This window comes from Lytechinus pictus, chromosome 7, assembly GCF_037042905.1.
Source record: "Lytechinus pictus isolate F3 Inbred chromosome 7, Lp3.0, whole genome shotgun sequence".
Classification (NCBI taxonomy): Eukaryota; Metazoa; Echinodermata; class Echinoidea; order Temnopleuroida; family Toxopneustidae; genus Lytechinus; species Lytechinus pictus.
Genome location: NC_087251.1, coordinates 23,732,505 through 23,757,774, shown reverse-complemented (window position 1 = coordinate 23,757,774; position 25,270 = coordinate 23,732,505). Strand labels below are relative to the sequence as shown.

General features: G+C 34.3%; 2 protein-coding genes across 7 annotated transcripts; one reads left to right on the top strand and one right to left on the bottom strand.

The window, feature by feature from the left end:
* Positions 1 to 120: 120 nt before the first annotated feature.
* Positions 121 to 10,943, bottom strand: LOC129264725 (adenosine 3'-phospho 5'-phosphosulfate transporter 1-like). Of its 6 annotated transcripts, none has more exons than XM_054902660.2 (4): positions 10,802 to 10,943; positions 7,699 to 7,964; positions 6,246 to 6,355; positions 121 to 5,192 (listed from the first exon to the last, which is right to left on the bottom strand). In XM_054902660.2, the coding sequence occupies exons 2-4, from the start codon at positions 7,949 to 7,951 to the stop codon at positions 4,197 to 4,199; spliced, it is 1,359 nt and encodes a 452-aa protein (XP_054758635.2). In that variant the 5' UTR covers positions 7,952 to 7,964; positions 10,802 to 10,943; the 3' UTR covers positions 121 to 4,196. The 6 variants fall into 6 exon arrangements, with proteins under 6 accessions (XP_054758635.2, XP_063958348.1, XP_063958349.1 ...); XM_064102278.1 differs by having other exon boundaries at positions 2,979 to 5,192; positions 10,837 to 10,943; XM_064102279.1 differs by having other exon boundaries at positions 2,979 to 5,192; positions 10,843 to 10,902.
* On the top strand, positions 10,659 to 25,204 carry LOC129264728 (delta(3,5)-Delta(2,4)-dienoyl-CoA isomerase, mitochondrial-like). The gene is made up of 8 exons (XM_064102280.1): positions 10,659 to 11,108; positions 14,256 to 14,418; positions 16,539 to 16,627; positions 17,343 to 17,479; positions 19,252 to 19,365; positions 20,343 to 20,485; positions 21,205 to 21,355; positions 22,811 to 25,204. Exons 1-8 carry the CDS (start codon positions 11,057 to 11,059, stop codon positions 22,904 to 22,906), a joined length of 945 nt encoding a protein of 314 aa, XP_063958350.1. The 5' UTR covers positions 10,659 to 11,056; the 3' UTR covers positions 22,907 to 25,204.
* The last annotated feature ends 66 nt before the right edge of the window (positions 25,205 to 25,270 follow it).

Sequence of the window (25,270 nt, the reverse complement as noted above, 5' to 3'; positions counted from 1 at the left end):
GAAGAGAGAAACAGAGAGGGGAGATGAACAGAGACAGAAGGGGGTGGGGTTAATGTAAGGTTTTTAACACAAACTTTGAATTCTACAACACAAAAATTAATTCAAGTTACAGCCATTTAATTACATTTGTATATATTTATTTATTCTTTGAATATATTGATACACCTCCAAGAAAGGAAACAAAACACTTTCTTAATCTGTTCTAAGTGAAAATACATATACTTGAATGAATCCTAAAGAATAAATATATTCTCAGATTTGTACTCAAAAGGCAGCTCATATCTACATGAAATACATCTAGCAGAAGATATTGTTACCACACTAATACTGAATGTATGTGAAAGTGTCAAGGTGCCTAGTTCAAGACAATACACACACATATAAGCCCCAACTACTGTTTATGAAAATAAAAATACACAAGTCTCACATCAAATGTTAACAAAATTATAAATAGGCCATGTCAGTGAATAAATGTTAATCCAGAAAAATTAGAAATACGGGAAATGGCGGGTCAAGTGTGCTTTTCATGAAACATTTTGCCAGTGATTTTCATTGACCAATTTGTTCTTGGCCAAATGCTTGTAAAGATTTTGAGTAGCTTGTAAGCAAAAATAGAACAGATTCCTTCTTGAAAAGCTTCTTTGGATACAAAATGGTAGATTTGATTGTCAAAAAATATTTATATTAAACATCTTCAGGATAACATTCTTGCAAATGATCATCAGGGAGATAAAAACTTGAATACAAGAATTGGAATTCCAATATATCAAAGTAAATGTTTTAATTTACAGACATGCTACAGATGTCAATGTCTTGTCTAAAAACACTACTGCCAAGCACACTAGTATAATCAAGTATATGTTGTAAAGACCTGTTTTTTTGTGACTGAATTTTTGTAATCAACCTTCATAATAATTTGTTTCAAACTTGGGTTTTCCTCACAACTTAATACGAAGATTCTGCTAGGATCGAAAGCTTAGGCCCCTTTTGACTTTCTATTTTAATATTCTAGGTTGATTCTTGCTTAGATCAACAGAATAGGAGATAATGATTTTAAAAGAGTACGTTACATGGTTCAAATATCTCCTGCCATGATTTCATGATTTATTTTCCATTTTTTTTATCAAAAGCATAAGAGGCAATTGCTAAAAATAGTCACTCTGCAAATTCAAATGAAAATAAATCATATTTTCTTACCTAATATACATTTCTAAAATGTAGAAAAAACTCAAATTAACTATATTGAGTACATAAATTCAGTATAAAATACATAGCATTTATCAAATCTAAATGTTTCTTCTATAACAGTGAAATTGTAGCAATGTGTTACCATAATGGGAAAGACGCAAGTTCTTTTCATGTGGGTCCCCATCTTGGCACCAACACTCACATTCCTACCCTCAAACCCGTCAGCCTCTTGAAAACAAACTCTTAATATTATCAAAAGAGTCACTGTGGAGACCTGGGCCCTGATGCAGAAAGAGTTTCATTAAACTTTATGTAAAAAATGCATTCTCCTGATTGGTTGAAGATCAACTTGTTTTTAATTGCAACTCTTTCTTTGATAGTTGTGTTAATTCTTCCATCTAATGGTAACTGATATTAAATCCTCTATTTCTTTCTGTTAGTTGCTGAGCGTCATTTCCATTGAAGTTCATACCATTCAATGACACTGATGGATGACTTTTAATCACCCTTTAAATTATCAGATGTCAAGTCCACCTAAGAAAAACGTTGATTTTAATACAGGAAAAAATCACACAAGCACATTGCTGGAAATTTCATCAAAATTGGATGTAAAATAAAAATGCTGGGCAATTCCATTAAATATGTACGTCTGACCCCTATGTGTGGGACCTTCATGAACTTTTCTGTCTCTGATTTCTTGTTCTTTTGACAGCCTGTAATGTTCTCAAAGGACCATGACTTGGTCACTTTATGAAGTGAAGTAAAACTTGAGAAAAATGGAGGTAAGACGTACCAAAATGTGGATTATTTTATGGAATCGCCCAGCTATGACATTTTAAATTTTTAATTATTTCTCATGAAACAGTTTATGCACAACTCATTATGTTTTTTTTAATTGTTTGAATTATACAATATTTAAACTTTTACAGATTTGACAATTAGGACCCTCTTGATGGAACCACAAAATGTTATAACAATGGTAATTCCACATGTTCAGGGAGGAACAAAACTTTCTTTCACATGACAATAAAGAAAATGAAAGTATTTCATCTATCATATAAAAAAAAAGAAAAAAGAAATAGTGGATGATGTCATTATTCCCCTGGGCCTCATTTGCATACTGACCAGTATGTGCATATACTGTGACTTTTTTATATTATTAAGCAATTAAAAAAAAATCATATTTTCTTATTCTACATCCAATTTCGATGAAATTTTCAATGTCTTTATATTCTAATTAAATGTTTGTTGGGGTGGACTTGCCCTTTAACTCTTTGTAAAACTGCCCCTAAGGGGGGGGGGGGAGGCTAACAATGACAATAGTGGACATCTGCATCTGTAAGACAGGTCCAACAGAGGTACATTGATGAGGTCTCTCTATTTTAACATCCAACTGTAATTTACACAAATTGCAATTTACCTTGGTTACACACATTGTAACAAGTATGGATTGTCTAGTGCACAGCTGATATCATTGATAATTCCAAACAGTTTCAGCCAATTTGCCACATTTATATAAATATCTGCAACTTGCGATAAAATCAGTTGCAATTTTTCAAGGTAGGTATGGAAGCTTCTCTTAAAGGTCAAGTCCACCCCACAAAAATGTTGATTTGAATAAATAGAGAAAAATCAAACTAGCAATTTGCTGAAAATTTCATCAAAATCGAATGTAAAATAAGAAAGTTATGACATTTTAAAGTTTTGCTTACTTTTCACAAAACAGTGATATGCACAACTCAAATGGGAGAGTCGATGTCCCTCACTATTTCCTTTGTTTTTTATTGTTTGAATTATACAATATTTCATTTTTTAATAGATTTGACAATAAGGACCAACTTGACAGAATCATATAGTATTTAACGATGCTCATTCCACATGTTCAGGGAGAAATTAATCGTTGTTTCACTTGACAATGAGGAGAAAAATAGGATATTCCCTATTTTATATAATAAAATACAAAAGAAATAGTGAGTGGATGATGTCATCAGTCTCCTCATTTGCATACCCACCAGGATGTGCACATAACTGTTTTGTGAAATTAAGTAAAACTTTAAAATGTCATAACTCATAACTTTCTTATTTTACATTCGATTTTGATGAAATTTTCAGTGTTATGCTTGTTGGATTTTTCTCTTTCTATTCAAATCAACTTTTTGTTGGGGTGGACTTGTCCTTTAAATCTACTTCCGCTTCAGAAAAAATACTAAATAAGTAGGCTAGGCTACCATGATATGCAAATCTACAAATGAAAATGTAAATTTCCAAAATTCATAGAAATATTGCAAAGTAAGACTACTTCCATTGTCATAATATCAAGTTAAATACAAATTACAATCTAAGAAAGTAGACATTAATTCCATTTTTTTTCTTTTGTACAATTCAAGTTCATTCTTGGCATTAAATGTGTATCATTCTCAATTTTACCAAAATAACATTTAGACATTCAGCGGAAAGACAATTTTTCAATGTCGAGACTTGATATGAAATACTCCTATGCTCAAATATACAGTTAGTTATTTACAAATGTCTTTGAAGCCATGTCTAGATAATTGTCTCACTTTTGAAAGAAATAAACCTTGACAGCACGCTGTAAATCTTGAAGAACAAATGTGGAAAACAAGTACAAATAATTTAAACCACCACAAAACAATAATATTTAATATATGTACACAATTCATACTTGATTCACCCGGTATGATTGAAGCTCTTGGATATTCACAAAATGCATTCAGAGGCTAAATTTCTTTTTTCCAATTAATCAAATGGATTAAATGCAATTTCATTTTCTGGAGGATCTAACATTGCAGTTTCCCCCAAAAGCGTGACTCAATAAATAATTTCGGTGTTTGAGGAGAACTAATCTTTGGTACATGCATTTACAGGGTAATATTTCTGAAAATTTCTTTAAAAAGGAGAGCTTTTATCAGATCATGGCACAAGGTGAGCACTTTAGTCACAGCACAGGCTTACAAATGGTGAGTACGACTAGATCTATGACTGCCTAGTCATGTCTTGGTCGGAGCCAGGGATGATTCTTGAGCAGGGGGAGGTTTGGGCTTCTGCCCAGACTTGCGCTGTCTTGCATATACCCTGAGGAAGAGGGCAATGAATACCACTATGACACCCATGATGCCCTGGAAATTGAGAGGATGGCCATAAATGATGCATGAAAGGAGGATAGCCAGGGCCTGACGGGTGGTCATGATGATGGTGAAGATGACCGCACCAAACTGGGAGATGGTGTAGAAGATAAAGAGCTGTCCAGTGGCTGAGAACAGTGAGAGAAGTCCTACATGAAACATGAAGGTATTGTACTTGAGCATGAAGCCAATTCCCTCAAAGAACCCACCCTGTTCTATAAGAGACCAACTGGTGAACAGGCAGGAAAAGAGGTTGACACCAAACATCATCTGAATACTGGACATACTGTATGTCTTATACAGGTCTGCCTGCCAATTTGAGGTGAAGCTATCAAAGGCCATGTAACCAACCAAGATGATGACCCCTGATAATGTTGTCACAGTTGATCCTTTGTGATCCCCTCCCTGGGACAACAAGAACAGTGCCACACCAAGAGAGATCATCACAGCTGTGATGTACTCGTAGTACTCGTATGTTTTCCCAGATATGACCTTCCCCATCAGCATCACAGGAATGATCTTGGAAGCTTTGGCCAGGACTTGGGTGGGAAAGGTGACAAACTTGAGAGCCTCATACTGGCACCAGCTACTCATGATATTGGACAAAGAGCAGTAGGAGTACTTGTAGAGGGGTGCAGTGTGACGAGGTTGAGCAGTGAAGTTCATGAAAACCAGAGCAGCCATGAAAGCGAGAATGCGGTTCATGAACACTAGGAATTGGGAGTTGGTGAACGTTTCTCCTGGATTATGTGCATCTTTGCCATATTCATGTGCCATTATACGTTCTTGAAGGACTCCCCATGTAAGGTATGACCCTTGCAGGCCAGCTACGCAAAACAGCAGCACAAAACTACGGTTCATCTGGAAATGAATAGAGTATTACACATTACTATAGTCAGAATACTAAAATTTTCATTTTCAAAAAGCAATAAAAAGTGTCCGTCCGGCCGTCCATCCATCCAATGATTAATATCATTTACAGTATTCATTTCAAATTCATATTCCTCAAAAGTTAGAGTAGCATTGACAATATTGTGTAGGTTGAGGGGCAAGATATATATTCATATGAAGGGCAATAGTCTTGAAATCTGGTAACCTGGGCTTAAATAAAATTTGATGTACTATTTAGGCCTAGTCCTATTGCCCTTTGGTAAGTTAAATGTCCTCATTACCGGGGGCCAATAGCAATTAGAGTAGCAACTGAATACTTACTTACTAATCAATTGCTAGTCCTAAATACATGCTTCTAATTTATTGGTTGAAAATAAAAATGTTTGATTTTTAAAGTTGTGACTGATTGCAACTCTTTCTGCTCTCTGATCCATCAGAAAGTGTATGGTCATTGGTCCTCTGATCGTTTACCATTAAAGTAGTCTTTTAATAATCTAAAGTACTGGCTTTTAACAGTCGCTTAATATCTGCATCTTAACCATGAAATATTTCTGACAGCACTCCTCTCGATAGCTGTAAATCTATCTCACCTGCATTTTTTTAAAACTAAACCATTAAATTATAGGTCTGGCAGCAATTGCTGGAAATCAATCATTTACCTTACCGGAATCAAATTCCTATCTAAACAGAAAGCGCAAGAAATAAACCAATATCATCAGTAAACTTTATCAGGTCAATATATGAACTCTTTCATGAACCAAACTGTCATGCAACAAATACAAAACAGTTAAGTAGACCAAAATAGTGACATTAGTGCATTATGGTCACATACAAGGAATGTTGAAAATGTAGTCTGAAGAAAAACTTTTGTCTTTCGCTTGCATTTCATGTGGTAGGAAGTTTAGTTTCAAAAGGTACTTCATTCCCTTTTGATGAAAATGGTCAACAATGTTTTTCTGTGAAGTAATAAATATGGATGTAGTTCCTTTTGGAGCTAAACTTTTTATGTACATATAATATTACCTTTGGTTTCTCAGTCACTGTAGCCTTGCTACCTCCTTCCTCTAAGCTTGCTTTGATTTCGTCTGACCCAGTTACACATGATTTGACAGTATTGTACCAACAGCCATGACCTACACAAAATACATATTTCAGAAAATAAGAGGTTTAAAGAGACCTACTGTAACTGATTAGGACATAGACTCAGAAGAAAGAGGAAAATATCCCAAAGAAATACTACTCTCCTAGGAATTCTTCAGCATGAAAAACAATAGCTACCAATTATTGCATTTATGTCAATTCATCATTAACATCATTGTTGCTGGGATGATGATGATGATCATCATCACCACCACCATCATCATCACCATCACAAACACCATTACATTATCAAAGTTCATAATTTGTACTTCGCATACATGGACAAATAAAGTAGAGCTACTGATATCATTATCATTACCTGCAGCCCTTTAGCTCCCTCTCATTTCAGGTTATTCAGGCAGATAAAAATGCAGATAAAAGCGCAGGGTTGAATACCCAAAAAGGGCAATGTCATGACACATGTTACTAGCTCCGGTTACAGATTCAGAGTAGTAAGCCAGCTTTTTGTTTCAAGCTAATTTGCTTTGCATAAGAATATGGTATATCATAAACCAAACTTATTATAACTTTGACATTTTATTTCAAGTATTTCACGTCATATGCTCCAAAATATATTATTACATAAATTACATGTACATGTAAATCATTGCCTAGATGTCAACTTCACAACAAATGACATTATGCGGATAACTGAATCTGATGTGATATTGTTATCAACGTTGAATCTAACATTTTATTCCTCTAACATTTTTCTCCAAAAGCACCTCAAAGAGCTACTACCTGTATTAACTTAATAAACCCAAAGCCAAAACAATTGTCTTTTTACCGTGAAGTCTTCATTTTTCTTAAAGTAGTACCTGTATCTTCTTATCAAATAAATCAACTCGGTACTATATAGAGTTTCATCTAGTTCTAATTATTACATACATGTAGAGCTCTGATAGTGCTGGTACAATATAAGTTAAATGTCTGTTTCTGTGCTGCCCTAACTTCCTTTCCATATGTACTGGTACAACACAGCCAGCTTTACTCCCTGTAAATGAGAAGTTTTCAGACTCCTTACAGTTCTTCTAATATTGTTGGTAAAAATTAAAAAAAAAATCATTCTAAAGGGCATATACATGAGTTTGTAACTAAAGAAATCTTTTAAAAATAAGATTATTTAGATAGCTTTATTCAATCCCAAAATTTTGTTGCCCAAACATGTAGGCTGACTTCTTAAAAATATTTTTGACAAGGAAAAGGTTGTGATTTTGAAAAGGGGGAGGGGGAGAGGGTGCAAAATTACTTTTTTTTCCTAGGAGTAGTGGGCATAAAAAGGCAGAAATGCCTTTGTCTTTTTATATGCCACTACTTGTACCTGAGGGATCCTCACCTCCCTTTTCCAAGTATCCAGAGCTTCTGACATAGCGAATCACCAGCCAAGCAGGAACAATCACTGACAGGTAGCCAAGAACATTTAGCGCCAATCTGATAAACCAATAGTCCATCCAGCCTTCAGTAGAAGCTTCATCTTCTTCTTTTGCATTTGCTATATGAACACTAGCAAGGCATATGAAGAGGCTTATTAAGATGGCAGCACTGACACAACTTGGCCTAGTATTATTGGGTTGTCTGAAAGCAGCCATTTTCACTTGATTTCTATGGACAAAGGAAATACACACAGGAAGTTATTTATTTCAATAAGTTGAGACTTGATATTCATTGAAAATTAAATTCTAAAAATGTTAACATGATCATCATGATGGGGAACTGCAGGATCCTCATTTTATAGAATCTTGTTCATTATAAGGACTTCTCCATTATACAAATAATATAAAAGTTCAATCACCTGTCTAACACTAATTGAGAGAAATAAAAACTAGTTGATCTTCATTTATTGAAATATATGATTTTATGAAAAGTTGTCACTCTATACTATCAATTACTCTCATCATTGGAATTGTTGTTTTTACAATATTAGTTCTTCCCAAAGTAACACACACAACATACTGTAGGACATCTATAGTGTAATTTAGTGTGTATATGTTATGAGTACATTATTATGCCATTTTTATCCAAAATTTTAATTTTTTTCATCAACATAAAAAAATACAGTTTGTACACAAATATTTTGGAATCTATAGAAATTTTCAAAGTATCAAAATAACAGAAATTTTCTCTACTTCCTATTGATAACCAATTTCTAAAAGCTTCTAAAGGTGCTTTTAAAAATTATTTTATAATATGTAATATGATGACATGCTCCCATTTCACAGAAGCGTGCCTAGAGCTAGCCCGATATGAATCAAGCAAGACACGCACATGTTTTTTTCACAGCCTCTACATCGCCGCTACCATGCATTTCTAATGCTCTGGATTCTATTTTGTATGCAGATAACTCCAGCTTGTTCATGTCCCATAAAAATGTTGAAACTTTACAAAATGTTCTTTAATAATGAATTGAAATATACATCAAACTGGCTTACTGTAAATAAATTAACTTTAAATGCTCGAAAATGTTTTTTTTTTATGGTTTTCACAAATAAAAATAGATCATTACTCAAAGTTGATGTTTATTTAAATGAGATGCCAATTAATGAAGTAGCATTTACTACCTTTTAGGTGTTAATGTCAATCTTGATAATAGGTTAACATGGAATGAGCATGCTGGTGTCATCTGCGGCAAAGTTGCCAAAACATCACTGTCATATAAACTGCACGTTACCGAAGATGATTCATCTTTTATTATATAATACACTGATTTTACCTTATTTGAACTTCTGCAATATAGTCTGGGGTAATAAACACATATTAACATATTTCTTTTACAAAAAAGGACAATGAGAATTAATTATTACTCACTCCTCATATCTGTGTCATTCTGGACCATTGTTTAAAATCTTTGAAAATTCTAAATATAATGTATTTGAACAAAATGAATATTGCAGTTTTAATTTTTTCTTATATTATAAAATATCTTGCCGAATTCCCTCAAAAATTATTTTTTATCAAACACATCTGTACATACTCATTCCACTGAAAATGCTTGAAATATTCATATCCCACAGTGCAATACTTCTCTCTTTAAAAATGGCATATATTATCAAGGACCAATTATTGGAATTCAAAATTCTAATTCAATCCCTTCCCATATTCAATTAGATTTAAGCTCTTCGGTATCTGTTTTTAGAAGGAAATAGTCTACAAAACATTTTAATTGTCAAGTTCATAATCTAAATATAACTTAAACTTATTTCTGGCTCTCTAGCTCTCTCTCTCCTTGCATTGTTAACCCCCTAACGGTGGCTGCACGATAGCAAGCCGTCTGTGTACAAGGAGAAATTAAAAAAAAATTAAAAATGTTAAAAAACTCCTCGAAACAGACGGCTGCCAGCTGTCTAGCCTAGTATCACAACAGACACAAGCCAAGCCTTTTCGGCCATTTTTCCTCCTCATTCATGTCATATCCTTTGTTTGATGAACAATTATGGCAAGTTCCCCCAAGTCTGCGCAGTCCCCCTTGTCTGCGCGATTCTAGTAAAAGAAGATACGCAACGAGACTTTAAACATGCAATACATAGACAGGTATTCATTGAAAAATCCGACTCAAAATGGTGGAAAAATAATAAATTCAGGGCATTTCATGTGACGGCCTCAAAATGCAGCCTTTCTCATCAAAATCCCAGAATCGTGTGCAAAGTGAATGAGTGCGCAGACATGGAGTATCATTTTTTTTTCAATCTGAAAATGACTGCCAGAGGTTTTTTCAAGAAAATCCTATATTTTCTTTCATTTTTTAATGAGAAATTTGGTACACTTACTCTCAATAATATAAGCATGATAAGGAACATTATTTTAAGTTTTTATTATTTTAACTGAAAGATTTTGTGAAATAAGAAGAAATTCATGTTAAATCTCAACTCAAATTGTTACTGTTAGGTGCGCAGACTTGGGGCCCACCTTACTGCGGCAGCCCGAACACAGTGTACTGTGAAAGACGTGTCGAGGTCCCCGGGGCAAGGGCACACCATCATATTTATAGTTGTTTATTCACTGTCTATAAAGTATTTTATGTATCTTGTCTGATTTCTTGAGGAAAAATATAAATTAAACTGATTAAGTTGTGGAAGAAGATTAAGCTTGGACGAAAGCTAGACCTGGAAACTTGGCTGCAGCTTTCTGCATTTTTCCAGTACATCCGGTAATAATAATAAGAAACTGAAAGATTGACTGGCGCGACTATAATATAAACTAAAGAGTAAAGCTAAGTTTATAAACGAAAGCTGATATCATGAAACCGCACTAAAGTAAGCTCGTGGGACTGTTGTTCATGTTGACTGTTCAGCTGCCTTCATGCTTCAGCAGTTCAGCCTTCTCTCGATCTCAGTCTCACTCTCAGCTCGGTGGAATTGGAATCTGAAAACGAAATGTTTAACGTTATAACTATGCAAGAAAAAATGAGGCCTACATAAATATTTATACGTATTGGACATTACCAATTTCCAGATTTTACAGTAGATCTAGATCTTACAGTTACAGTTACAGTTAGAGTGATGTTGACTGTGTCGCCTGGCCTTGTCGGTACCGGTAGCTAGCCGAGCATAGCAAGACACGTCGACGTCAGCTAGCTATCGATATGATACACGGATACCGGGCCCGGTACCGGTACCGGAAAATTTTGTGATCGAGCTAGCCACAGCGGTACGCCTTTTTTATACCACGCCCGCGCCCGTGGACGGCACGAGATCATCATGAATTCTCTCACCAAAGTCATCCTGTCAACAGCCAGGAAAGGGAACTTGAGTAAGATTAATTGAAAATTTCAAGGAAAGAAAATGGCATTAATCTGTGAGATTATTTTAAGTGTTAGCATTCGGGTGGGGGGTTCAACATCAATTCAAAATACGAGTGTAAGATCGACCCAACTCATGAACTGGATCTAGCGAGCACGCAGACCGGTGCTCCCCCGGCTTGTACCGGCGGCACATTTCGAGGCTACATGTAGCTGCTCTTACTAGCTAATTTAGTACGGTGTTGAAATCTGGTTTTGGTGTTATGTGTTGTGATAAAGTAATGGTCAGTCGTGATCATTTTTGGTTGTTTGAGAAAATATTTAATGCATGAGTACGAGTGAACATGAATTGCAGTTTTTAGCGCAGCATTAACATGATTAACGCATTTTAACTTATCAATATATGTAATATGGTTCTCAGAATCAGAATGGGGTTCATGGGAGTCACGCAGGAGAATAGGGGGTTAGCATGCATGGTTAGGGGTGAGATAGTGGGTGAAATAGGTTGATTGGACAAGGGTCAACAGAACATTTAGCCACCCCCTCCCCCCTTCCTGTTGAGATTGAGACTGATTGCTATTACATTATTTACATGTTCGCATAATAAGCCATAAAGTCCAGAGCAGACTGTCAATTTAATAATAAATTCTGAAAATTAGGGCATCAACTTTTACCTATCAATCATTTAATCAACAATTTATTAGTAAATCAAATGCCAATGTGATCAAACATTCACCTTTTTTAATAAATTATTTCATAAATCATCATAATCTGTAAATTTCTTAGTAATCATTCAATGAAAAAAAAAAATTACCCATCAACAACAGTCACTTGGCAGTTAAGTTTTGAATACCATCCAGGAAGAGAGAGAGAGAGAGAGGGGATGGAGATGGTGGTACATGACTTGTAATTTGTAAAAGAACACAAAGAAGAGTAATGCCCTTTTTAACCATGTATTACCCTTTCTCATCCCTTTACTTGCAACAGGTACCATCACATTACTCTAACTCTCATAAACACACTGCTGAGGTCCACAAGAGAAAGTTAAAGGAGAATGAAACTCTTGGAGCAAGTTAGCTTTTGTGAAAGCAGAAAAATCAAAGAATAAGATCAACAAAAGTTTGAGTAAAATAGGACTAGCAATAGAAGAGTTATGAGCATTTGAATGTCGAGATCACTAATGCTATGGAGATCCTCTCATTGGCAATGTGACCAAGATCTTTGATGTCACAGATGAACAACTCTCCCCTTTTGGACACTGAAAATATACCCCAAAACATCTCTTTTTGCTCATTCTAATCATATGACAAACGTTTCATCAATGATATAATTTTGTGAAACCTCTGTACTTGTCCTCTCATATAGAGAACACCTCACCTTGTGATAGACTCTATAAAAGTGAGAATATAAGTGAAATACTACTAAAGTAATGAGGGAGTTGTACGTGTGTGACATCACAGATCTTGGTCGCATTGCCAATGGGAGGTTCTACATGGCATTAGTGATCTCAATATTCAAATGCTCATAACTTTCTTATTATTCATTCAATCTTCCTCAAACTTTCAACAATATGTTTCTTTGATTTTTCTCTTTGATATGGATTCAGCTGGTTTCAAGGGTTTCATTCTCCTTTAAAATGGTACACTATAATTACGATTCCTGTTCACTCATGCATTAAATTTCAATTTAGTAACTCATGAAATTTGCTTAAAAAACCAAAACTTATCTCAATTGATCATTAATTTAGCATGACACCCTTAACTTTTCAAGTTCCAAGGACTAACCTAAAAAATTGGAAGGTTAATTCCCACCCAGCCTAGTCAATCTTAGTCTCTCAGGGGGGTTGAAGTGGAGGGGGGGGGGGGGGGGGGGTAAGAGAGGAAGGGAGGGGTGGCTAAATGTTATGGTGACCTGTATCCTATCAACCTACTACACCTTCTTAAGTCCTATCTCACCCTTTTTCTCCTGACTCTCATGGACAAACTGCAGAGATCCACCTGAAAAAGTAAAAATGCTGCACTAAAAAAGTACAATTCAAGTTCAATCATGGAGTCATGCATTAAATTTCAATATAATAGCTCTTGAAATTTTCTCAAACAACAAACTGGTCACGATTGATCATTAATTCATCACAAACCCTCAACTTTGCAAGTTCCAAAGGATCGCCTCTCAAAAACTGAAAGAAATAGGAAGGCTAATTCCTGCCCAGCCTAATTATCATACCCTTTATTTAAAGGACAAGTCCACCCCAACCATTAGTTGATTTGAATAAAAAGAGAAAATTCCAACAAGCATAACACTGAAAATGTCATCAAAATCGGATGTAAAATAAGAAAGTTATGACATTTTAAAGTTTTGCTTAATTTCACAAAACAGTTATGTGTACATCCTGGTCAGTATGCAAATGAGGAGGCTGATGAAGTCATCCACTCACTATTTCTTTTGTATTTCATTACATGAAATACAAACTATTCTAATTTTCTCATTGTCAAGTGAAACAAAGATTAATTCCTCCCTGAACATGTGGAATTAGCATTGTTTTAATACTTATGGTTCAGTCAAGTTGGTCCTTATTGTCAAATCTGTAAAAAAATGAAATATTGTATAATTCAAACAATAAAAACAAAAGAAATAGTGAGTGATGGACATCATTGACTGTCTCATTTACATGTCACTGAGATGTGCATATAACTATATTGTGAAAAATAAGCGAAACTTTAAAATGTCAACTTATTTTACATCCGATTTTGATGAAATTTTTAACGTTTTGCTCGTTGGATTTTTCTCTATTTATTCAAATCATCCTTTTTCTGGGGTAAACTTGACCTTTAAGTGGGAATTGCTCACTCATGCATGAATAGTTTTCAAACTTTTTGGATTTTGGTGTTGTATGAAAATGAAAGTTTACTCTATTTGCTTTCCATATATTTAGAAATTTTGCCCACAAGTGATATATTTTTTGTATGGCAGCCATTTCAAAAGTGTATGGTTTTTTTAGATGCACTGTATATGATTGTATTTGTATAAGAATTCCCTGTTTCTATTTTGGTAATAGAACTCACCTTCATACTTTGTGCTAATAATTTTATGTAGACTTGACTGTATTTTTTGTTATTGAAAACTTCATTTGAAAATTGTTTCCTTTATTATCATTTCAGCCAAGATCGGCCTTAGAAGAACACTCGCTAGAAGCATGTCTTCCGAAGGGCTGTCAAAATATAATTTTGAGTCACTTGCTGTGACTAATCCGCAAGAGTTCATATACAAGGTTGAGGTGAACAGACCAGAAAAACGTAATGCAATGAACAGAGCATTTTGGAGGTAAGCTTTTTAATAAAATCTTAAAGCGTTTTCATAGAGCATCTGCAGAAATTTTAAAAAGATTTTGCTCTGTATGAGGGTGTCAAAGTTCAATATTGTTCCTTAATTTAATTGTCACAGAAGGAAGTGTCTAATATGAATGGAATTTGTCATTTCATGTGCATGTAATATTTGAGAATGGAACAGTATTTTTTTTATTTCAGTCTAGGCTTTAATTAGGAAGCCTTCATTGGTTTGGATATCATCTACATTAATCTTAGTATTAAGGTTATTGATTAAAGATGTTTAGGCTATCTCACACTTAGCTTCATTGGTTTGGATATCGTCTATATTAATCCTAGGATTAGGGTTATTTGTAAAAGATATGTAAGCTATCTCACACTTAACTTCATTGGTTTGGATATCATCTACATTAATCTTAGGATTAGGGTTATTTGTAAAAGATGTTTAATCTATCTCACACTTAGCTTCATGGGCTTGGATATAATCTACATTAATCTTAGGATTAGGGTTATTCGTATAAGATATGTAAGCTATCTCGTACTTAGCTTCATTGGTTTGGATATCATCTAAATTAATCTTAGGATTAGGGTTACCGTATTTGAAGATGTTTAAGCCATCTCACACATAGCATTTCACAAGATTAAAAAAAAGAATGATATACATAGTATACGCATAGCGAAAATTCTTTACTAAAAATCAAAATGTTATTACTCTATTAGAAAACTTATTCCAGAGGAATTGCTGTGATATTTAAAGCTACATGAATCTCATAGCTGGCGTCATCAGTTTAAATGTAAGCTTTCATATGACCAGCTTTGTTAGCATCAACGTCATTGAATGTTTTTTTTTGGGGGGGGGGGGGTGTTTGCTAATTTTCAAAGAAAATTGAAGTTTATTCTCAGCCATAGTACTAGTAGGTTATTATAAACCAAAATGGTAGAATATCCTTGTTTCTCCAAAAAGGCAATTTTATACGTGTCGTACGCGACATTTTGTCAACAATTTCTAGTCTCTTAGCTGATTGCTTGAGCAATGAAAAATTATTTTTGGTCAATAATAAAGTTATAGATGGAAGTAATGTGAAAAACTGATTACCAACAAAAATATTTGATTATGGCTGAATTAAGGGCGAAAATGTTGTGTGTCATAAAAGGACTCAGAAATGTCCCGTACGACACGCAACATTTTCACCTCTCATTCACCCATGGACAGCATATTTTTTTTGGTTGTCATTTTTTCATATGTATACCCAGTAGTACTCTATTATTACCACAAAACAAATTGAATAGGTTGAAAAATATTGCGAAAATAGCTGATTTTTCTAGCATGGAATGGCCCAAAAAAGATTCCGCTGGTGAAAAGTTTTCTTCCTCATTTGGAGATCTGCCGCAGAAACTGAATTGGTAGATTTGTGTTTTTCAACCTGGACAAATGTAGCTTGGAGAAACCTCATCTAATAATGATGAGAAGATAAGATGAAGGCATATTAACATATAATAAAAGAAAAGAAAAAAAAGATTAAAGAAAATAACATGCTTTGATATTTGACAATCTCTCATCAATTCTAAATCTTACAGAGGATTTTACCAATCTGGTGAAATATTGGACTCTTGCTTCAGACCTTATGGATGAGGTCGATGTTTAAAGACTGCTTGATTTTTAATTTATGAAATTGAATAAATCTTCGTTAGATGTGAATGTAGATCTTGGGGTGTTTCGCAAAGATTCAGTTGTGACTAGAATTGCACTTTGAGTTCCCAGTTGCATATTAACAATGGTCAGGTCATGCATTAGAGTGAGATTTCTTGTTCGATATCATGTGTGGGTGGACTGTATGTCCTGTTTTTTTTTTTCAGCTTTGGCATCAATGATGACTTAGCTATAATGGTATCAAACAATGTACCACAGCCGGTTAAAATCAAGGATTCCATGGAAGTGGTTAAGTTACTGTAATTAGTAGTACTGTCAAACTGAGCTCTGGTCTGCATCAAGTTTGTCTTTTGTGAAGTTTTTACTTTTAGTAGTTTACATGTACCTTTACATTATTGTATATTCGGAAAGACTCATAATTACATCAGCATAAGGATAACACTGCTCAATTTTATTTTCTTATTCAGGGAGATGGTAGAATGTTTTAATACTATTGCAACTGACCAAGATTGCAGAGTAGTACTACTAACTGGTTCGGGCAAGACATTTTCTGCTGGTAAGTTTGAAAATACTAATCTTCAATTCTTCATATATTTTTGAAAAACATTCTTGTATTGTGTAGAGATTAAAAATCACAATAAGTTAGACTAAGATCATATTTATTACACTTTCATTGAGGTGTCAAGCCCTTCATGTATATTCTTTATTTTCAATATTATGAACACTCACATATACAAGGAAAAGTTAGCATAACAATGGATTCAGTGTAATGTGTACAGGCCTATTGTTAATATCTTAATTTGTTTAAAACTGCAAAAGACTTATTCCCTGTTTTGATCAGATTTGAACAGATTGAGTACATTATTTTTGTTTATTTGTATTTTAGTGATTAACAAAGTAAAAAAACTTAAATTTTAGAGTAAACATAGTTTTGTAAGAAATCAAACTCTAATTTACACATTACTTTGTCTCTTTTCTGTTTTGAACATACCTATAATGGCGATTGATGTGGAGCTCTTTCACTGTCCATGAAATCATACTAAATATAGTTTAATTGTAGGCTTATTTAACATACTTTAATTATATTAAATATCACTTTATTGTGATAGTTATGAAAAACTGACTGGCCTTTAAATGGCAGCCAACTAATGTACATTGCCATGAAATTTTGCACAAGTTGCCATGACAAATGCCCAGGCTCAGTAAGTTAATAGATATACTATAAAGTAAAGCTTGAAATATTTGTGAAGGGTTTCTATATTTTCTGGCAGGTATTGATCTGCAAGATAATGCAGAATTGATGCAGGGTGCTGTTCCCGGATCAAGTGAGCTTGATGTTGCACGAATTGCTAATAAGATCAGACTAAAAATCAAGGAATACCAAGAGTCTTTCTTTGTGATTGAGAAGGTCAGTCTGACGTGATGTTAAGAATAATGAGTAGTGTTAGGGTATATTGGACAGGGTTCCCACAGTCATGGAAAATCCTGGAAAATTTGTGAAAAGTAATGGAAAAGTCATGAAATTGCATTTACCTCTTTGCTATGGCAGCTTTCCAGTTTGTCGTGTCTTGCAGCTCTCATACTCTGGAATCATACTCTGCTAGTATAATTGGTGTTCATGATTTCAATTTTTCCCAGTTTTGTGACATCCCAAATTCTATATAACTCCGGGGACATCACAGGAAGTCTTGGAAAGCAGCAATTTAGTCATGGAATTCTGTTTTCAAATTTCTGTGGGAACCCTGTTGGATATATCTTTAGATTAAAGATCCTACGGTACTGTGGGTTTGAATCCTACTGAGGCACTCATGTCTTTGAGCATGATAATGATCAATATATGCCACTCTTGACCCAGGTGAGATTATTGGATACCTGGAAGTCATGTGATAGAAACCTCAAAATTGTTGTTTCCACATGCATGTTTTCAAATGTTCTCTCTCAGTTTTGATTAATTTCTAATAGGTTAGATAGGGAAGGAAAATGGAGAAATAGAAGAAAGATACTAATGTTGCTAAGTTGAATAATGAAAGCTCATTCATTTTCGATTGACTAAAATGTGACACCTACAGGTACCTATGGAATACCTACTTTTCATAGGAAGATTTTAGATTGGGAGATATTATACCTATATTTTCAATTCGAGATTTGTTCTCTCTTAACTGGTTTGCCCATTTCCAGGTACAGGGTATTCATAGGATTCTGATTTATTCCTTCTGCATCCATCAATAGCCTTCATCTTTACTGTGGAGAGGGCTTGAATAACCTTCCCTCTGATTAAATTGCTGTGAATGAAAGACTAAACTTGAGCACTTACGAATAAAGATTTAATCAAAATCTGTATGCAATTAAATGTTAACTGGTTAAAGGAATTCTTGGAATAGATAGTGCCTACGGGTAATTGGGATCATTCATATTTTATACATGATTTATTAGCTCAGTGTCATACACATGTAGGTAATGTAGCCAACATTTCACACACTGAGACTCTGAAAAGTCATTTGAAGGTATGGATATATTTTTTTGGATATCGAGGCAGCATTTTTCTGCCACCCCTAACCAAAGAAACCACATGGGTGTCACTATTGCTATGAACAGTTCTTGGTAAAGTTGGTATATGTTTAATATTTCCAAGCCAATGTTTGGAAACATTTCATTAGGTATATTTTGAAACATCTTACATAATCATTTTATGTAAACAGCTTTGTGCATACTTTATGCTTCTGATGAGAATGTGCACACTTGATGTATTTGGTAATAAGCAGAAATTTATCTTGGTGAACTGTATCATGATTTTCTTTTCAGTAAGGTGATGTTTACTGGATCGGACACATGTTGCTAAGTTGACCTTTCATTAAACAGCATAACATCAACCAAAAATATAATAAATTGTTCCACTGTACATATTCACACATATTATTGATAAATTATTCAATCAATGTGAAATTATGAATGAAATGCAGAAAAATATTATTAAATGATCAGTAAAAGCTTTGTGTATAATAGATACATGAATTGAACTGTAGAATTTTTTCAAGAATTGTTCTGCACATATTATGATATAAGTTTTCATTGATTTAAGCAGGCTGTATGACAAAAGATTATTAGATCCAACTTTCAACATTTTCTGTGATGCAGAAATGAAAGACAACTAACTGGTCATTATTTATTGTCACTTGATAGTGTCCTAAGCCAGTAATTGCAGCTGTTCAAGGAGGATGTTTAGGAGGAGGACTCTGTATGATCTCTGGTTGTGATATCAGGATTTGTACTGAAGATGCCTGGTTTCAAATAAAGGTAGGTACCAACAGTATCATTATTTGCTAATTACTTCAGCAACGTAAACAAAGCCAAAGTTCACTCTACCGTATATATTTATGAAATTTATCATATTTTATGCCCTTGAGTTGTTTCTTTATGCATTGTTAATCTATCATGGTACAGACTACAATAGCTTGGTCACATGAAGCTCTTTGGTCACATATTTCCAATGCCCTATTGCTGTAAGAATAAGATGTTTGGGTTGTGTAATATGCTTGTGTACCTTTTTTTACAATTACACTAGTATAAATCACAGACATTTGAAAAGAGCACAGTCTTGACCAATTAATCTTGCTGCTTTACTTCAATCAGTGTGGTTACATTCATGGCGATGATGATTAGGGTAATGAGATAAACTTAAATAATACTTAATGGGATAACCGAAATAATACTTAATAATAAGAAGGGTAACTCAAACCTCTGCTATGAATGCGCAGAGGTTTGAAATGTGAAAAGATTCCGTTTTGAGCCCTTAGTCGTTGTTGGCGTTTTCCTCAAAATGAGGGTTTTCTCAGCCGCAAGTGTCATAATATTATGGTTTGGGTACCAAGTTAAAAGTTGTATGAGCAATTTCTTGGGTTAATGCATCGTTTAGGATATCCTTGGCTAGTGTGACGATGCAGGGGTTACGCCATTTAGGGACTGTTTTTTTTATATACATGTAAGGGCGCAAATTTTTACTTCATCTAAATATGCTAATACGGTATACAAAATTGTAATTTCTTCAGACTTGATATTCATTTTGTAAGATTTGCAAACAAAGAGGCAAAATGATGAGGTTCTGAGACTTGTTTACAAAAACAAACCCATGTCATCATTACCTAGCGTGTCATGATTCCATGATTCTATTGGCTAATTGTAATATATTGTTTTATAAGCTTAATTCCTTATGACTTGCCATCACTGAAATGATTATACACCTGTTATCTGGGTTGTTTGATTTATTTGCACAGGAAACAGAACTCGGTCTAGCTGCTGATGTAGGTGTACTTCAGTGGTTACCACCGAAAACAGGTAATGACAGTCTACTCAGGGAGCTCTGTTTTACAGCAAGGAAATTTGATTCAAAAGAGGCCAAGGAAATAGGTCTAGTCAGGTGAGACATTTGAACTGTAACCCAATGGCCCTGAATTTTTTCTCATAATAAGGTGCCTTGAATCAAGAATAAACAAACTCATCTTAACTGATGATATGAAGCACAGGACTAAACTATTACATGTGCTGAATAATTTAATTTGATTGTATAATTGATGGTATATTTTTATCTTGGTTTTTATGGTCATGTGTATTTACCTCTTTTGATTCCAATTGAACAGTTTCTTCGAATATTGGTTAATTGATCTCTAACCTTTTTACTTTTTTTATGTTTAATTACATTAGTATCAATGAGAATGGTTAGATCCTTTTCATGTTTAAAAACATGGCCTCATTTAATTTTACTGATGTGTTTTGGGGAATAATATCAGTGCATAAGTAAATCATTTGATGAATATTTACTGCTTACTAATTAGAGATATGTGAGTCAAGAAAGAAAAGATTTTAAAATGAATTTGTGATTTATTCCAGTGAATAATCACATGTGATTGAATTGTCCATAAATTTTAGTTCTTTAATGGATCCTTGTTCTTCCCTTTCATATATTTTTTTTACATTCTGATTTGTAAAAAAAAAGTATTTATGATTAAGAAATCATGTACACTTCATTGCTGCAGTTCAAGATCTTTATGCATTTATTGTTTTCAAGTCTGGGTGTATGCAGAAATCTATAAGTATATCCTGTTCTCATTTATTGTTCCATGACTTGGCAATGAATAGTCGACTGTACCCAGACCAAGAAGCTATGATGGCTGGTGCTATGGAGCTAGCTGCAGTTATCGCCAGTAAGAGTCCAGTAGCCATCCAGGGTACTAAAGTTCATATGAATTACAGCAGGGATCATAGTGTAGCAGATAGCTTTGACTATGCAGTAAGTCTGTGTTGAATATTAAAACCTGGGGCTAAATATGCAATTTGCACAGTTACAAATGACTTTGCAAATGAATAGAACATTTTCTTGGGTGCTAATTTTGATTCCCTTCAGCTAAAATTGAAATATGCATGAACATTCTGGTGTTAACAAGCAATAGAATTCAAATTCAATTGCTTGTCTAATTTTGTCAAAATTAGGATGAAAGGAATTTTGATTTGATATATTATTTAGCAATAACATGTTCCAAACGTGTGTGAAGTTGTGCATAAAGTCATGTGTAAATAAAAGACAAATCTATGACCCCCTTCCCTTCCCCATTTGAGTCTTCTCACATATTTGTTTGCTTTAGCTTATCTCTTAGTTTCTCACCAAATGGCAACCAAACCCCAAAGTCCTTTTAAAGGGATCAATTCACTTTGTGAGCAGCTGATTTTAAAAAATTATCAAAGAAAGATAAAACATGTGTATGAGTGCTTGTATTTGTCCTAAAAAACCCTGAAACAGACCACAGTATAGGATGAAAATCCCTAATTTAGACACAAGTAGCAATTTATTAGCCTGATTTTGAGAACCGTCTGTAAGAGGCATTCAGCTTAAATGCCCAGTTTTCTCAAATTCAAAAGTATGTTGGCTGTGTTGACTGCCTTCTGCTGTGTGTATGTATGCACGCAACGTTATTAGCTCCACTGTACGCACTGCCCCAATTATTTTCAAACTTTGGTTTACATCTCCAAAGTTTTAAGATAGTTCCTGTACTGTAGATATGATACTTTGAAACTTTTGGGATGGAGTTTTTACACTGTAAGCCTAATGTTTAGCCAATTTAGAAGAACCAAAATGAGAATTTTTAAATCAGAGCAAAGTGAAATGATCACTTGAATCAGTGAATGAGAACTGATGAACTGTAAATCCATGACATTTTCTGTATCACCATGCAATACAGTCTCATCCTTCTCAATTCTTGCTATCGAAAATAACAAAAAGTTCCTGGAATGTAGCACGTGGAGTGACTTTGTCCACTGAACTAGAAATTCTTTTTGTTCAATGATACATGACCAAACAACTTTCAGTCTACTTGTACTTAACGTTGCTAGCGCTGGTCTAGCCGCATCCGTTTGCGCACTGTGTTCTCAATCTCTTCTTACATTTTGAGGAGAAATCATTGTAAAACTTACTACTTGTGTTGTCCCTCTTGCTATATTTCTACCTTCAAGCCACTGGAATTTGCTGGGTCATACAAGTGTACAAACGTTGTAAGCTACATCCAGGAATTTTTAGTTATTGTTGATAGCTAGATTTGCAGCCAGATATTGAATAAACAATGTCTCTAGAAATACATCAATACAAATGCAATATTGATTCAAATACCTTTGTTTAAAAAGCATAAAGTCCAATAAACAATCTTAGAAACTGTTTTCTAATAATGGATTTCATTCTCTCATCTTCTTTTAGGCAACTTGGAACTCTGCCCATTTACAGAGTGAAGACCTTGTAAAGGCAGTGATGGCAAGCATGGCAAAATCAAAGCCAGAGTTTTCAAAGCTTTGAGATTATCAATCTGATCATGATTCAGAATGGAGGATAACAAAGATGTCAACACCATTTCCACAACTCTATTATGATTCATCTAATTGCCACGAAAACCAGAAAGATGATACATGGTCATGTGCTGTGGACAGCGTTTCATTATAAAATTGTTATGACAAGATTTTCATGTTAATCAATTTGCAGTGAAAGGAGGCTGGGAAGTATGAAAATTTGATACTGGGTTATATATATTGTAAGATGTTGATGATATTAAATCAGCAAGAATGCAAACCCAAAGAGATCATCACTGCATTTTAAGACATGGATTTTATATCATTTGCAGTTGATCAAAATAGGTAGATGTGATGTTTTTATTCATTCAATGAACTTCAGTGTATTCATACAGGGTCATACCTTTGACGTACTGTATATTGAATATGTGCCTAAAGACACTAACTTTGCTATTTCAGCAGAAGATCTGCTTTGAGCCCATTTTTCCTACTAGAATTCTAATTTTAAATTTCTCCCACCCTAGCTGTATTTCTCCTCTTTTTCTCCTGGCCTGGCAAAAGAGATCTGTCCCATTTAAAAATATTTTTATTGTTGATGATCAAAGATAGAAAGCTGTTTTAGCCCTAATAGTGGCCTCTGGTCACAGGGAAGTTTATGCTTTTTCCTGGTGATGTGATCTGAGGACACATTGAGCCAGTCTTTTGCTTGCTACGGGTGTCTTGGTGGAAGAATCACCTGCTTGAGTGGTGGTTGGAGTTGGGGTTTCTCTGTGCCCTTCCACTGAAAAAGGACCAACAAGTCATAATTGTGACTTCAATGTACAGAGCTTCAATAGCAGAATGGGTTGGCAATACATGATTTTATTGTACATTTTGTTATTTTCTGAAATAATTTATCGTTTTATAATTTGATGTTCATATAATTCAATACGGTCTTATTTTATGTTTTTTTTATATGAGATAAGGTACAAGGTAGAAACCCCTGAATATCCATATGCATGATAAGAAAACTTGGCATTAATCTTCATTACTATACAGGCTCAATGGATCATAATGTTTTTAATGTACTTGTGTATGGTGGGTAGGGATGTCTAATGCAACCCCATGCTGCAGGTAAATGGTCCCACTTGTGAAGACTTTTTGTTTTAATTACAAATTGTCAAGGGTTGCCTCTTTCCAACCCATTTATATGAAGCAAAACAAAACAAACAATTTCATGCTTGAGGGATTATATAAACATCATGGCTTAGAATTTGATTCTAGCAAAACTAACATGTTCAGCTTTGATTCATTTGGTGATTTAAAGGTTGTTCTAAATTTGACTACCCTTCACTTCAACAGTCCATACTCAGAGATGTGTGAGTTTTCTCAAACAGTGGATTTGTAATTTGCCAACCCAAGTTATTATGAACAAGGCACTGGAAATATCTGCAATAAAGTAACATTCCTGGAACATAGCTAACAAGTTGTCCCATCATATATATTCTTTGGGCTACTAAAGAGCATCACCAGGCAAAAGAAAGAGATCATGACTTCACCATGTGAGGTGATTAACAGGATATACCGAACATAATCATGATAGCCTGTATTCTCAAGAGCTTTCAATTGTACCATGGTACAAAACCATGGACTATGCAACTTTTTTTTTTTTTTACATAATTACGCTTATTTCATCGCGTACAAATAGGTAAATCCAATTAAATGCGCGCTTTTGGCAGTGTGCTAAAAATGAAGAGCGTTAATGAAATAAATCTGCATAATCCATGGTTTTGTACCATGGTACAATTGAAACCTTTTGAGAATACGGGCCTTTAAGCTAGAATCTATTCTGGGTGATGGACATCACCTGCTACTGGGCAAAGACCTGAATGATGTAATGTTTTTATCAAAGCTGATGAGTCTGCAACTTTAGTGTTTAGTAACTACCATCTTTTATATTTCATTTGTCAGTAGTAATAACATTTTAGGAACCGAATGGCACAAATAGAAGTGAACAAAAATGGTTACCTCATACAGGCTAAATAAATGAAGATTGTATTTATGCAATCTTTCTGTATTGCTTCTTCGTCCTTAACTTGATTGTTATAAATAATATTATAACTATTTTATGCATATGAATGATATAACTCATAAAATGAGTTGTTAATATGAAGAAAAAATCACAGGAGTGGCCTGTCTGAAAGGTGATCATGAAAGCATGTCCTTTGTCAGTGATAAACTTTCAGTTGCTGTACATAATTTATATTGTCTTGAGCAAATGTTAAAGAATTATAATTGCATACATATCTAATAAATTTTTATCAGTCTACTATTCTGTTGGTTGATTGAATGTCTCTCCTCATGTAAAGCATGGTGCAAAAGCTCATCAACATAA

Excerpts from the sequence above, each read along its gene's own strand:
- LOC129264725 (XM_064102277.1), bottom strand. The coding sequence starts at position 7,951 with ATGGCTGCTTTCAGACAACCCAATAATACTAGGCCAAGTTGTGTCAGT. Across the intron at positions 6,356-7,683 it reads GGGAGGTGAGGATCCCTCAG|GTCATGGCTGTTGGTACAAT; the intron begins GTACAAGTAGTG and ends TATTTTGTGTAG. Across the intron at positions 5,193-6,245 it reads CAGTGACTGAGAAACCAAAG|ATGAACCGTAGTTTTGTGCT; the intron begins GTAATATTATAT and ends ATTCATTTCCAG.
- LOC129264728 (XM_064102280.1), top strand. The coding sequence starts at position 11,057 with ATGAATTCTCTCACCAAAGTCATCCTGTCAACAGCCAGGAAAGGGAAC. Across the intron at positions 11,109-14,255 it reads AGCCAGGAAAGGGAACTTGA|CCAAGATCGGCCTTAGAAGA; the intron begins GTAAGATTAATT and ends TTATCATTTCAG. Across the intron at positions 21,356-22,810 it reads CAGATAGCTTTGACTATGCA|GCAACTTGGAACTCTGCCCA; the intron begins GTAAGTCTGTGT and ends ATCTTCTTTTAG.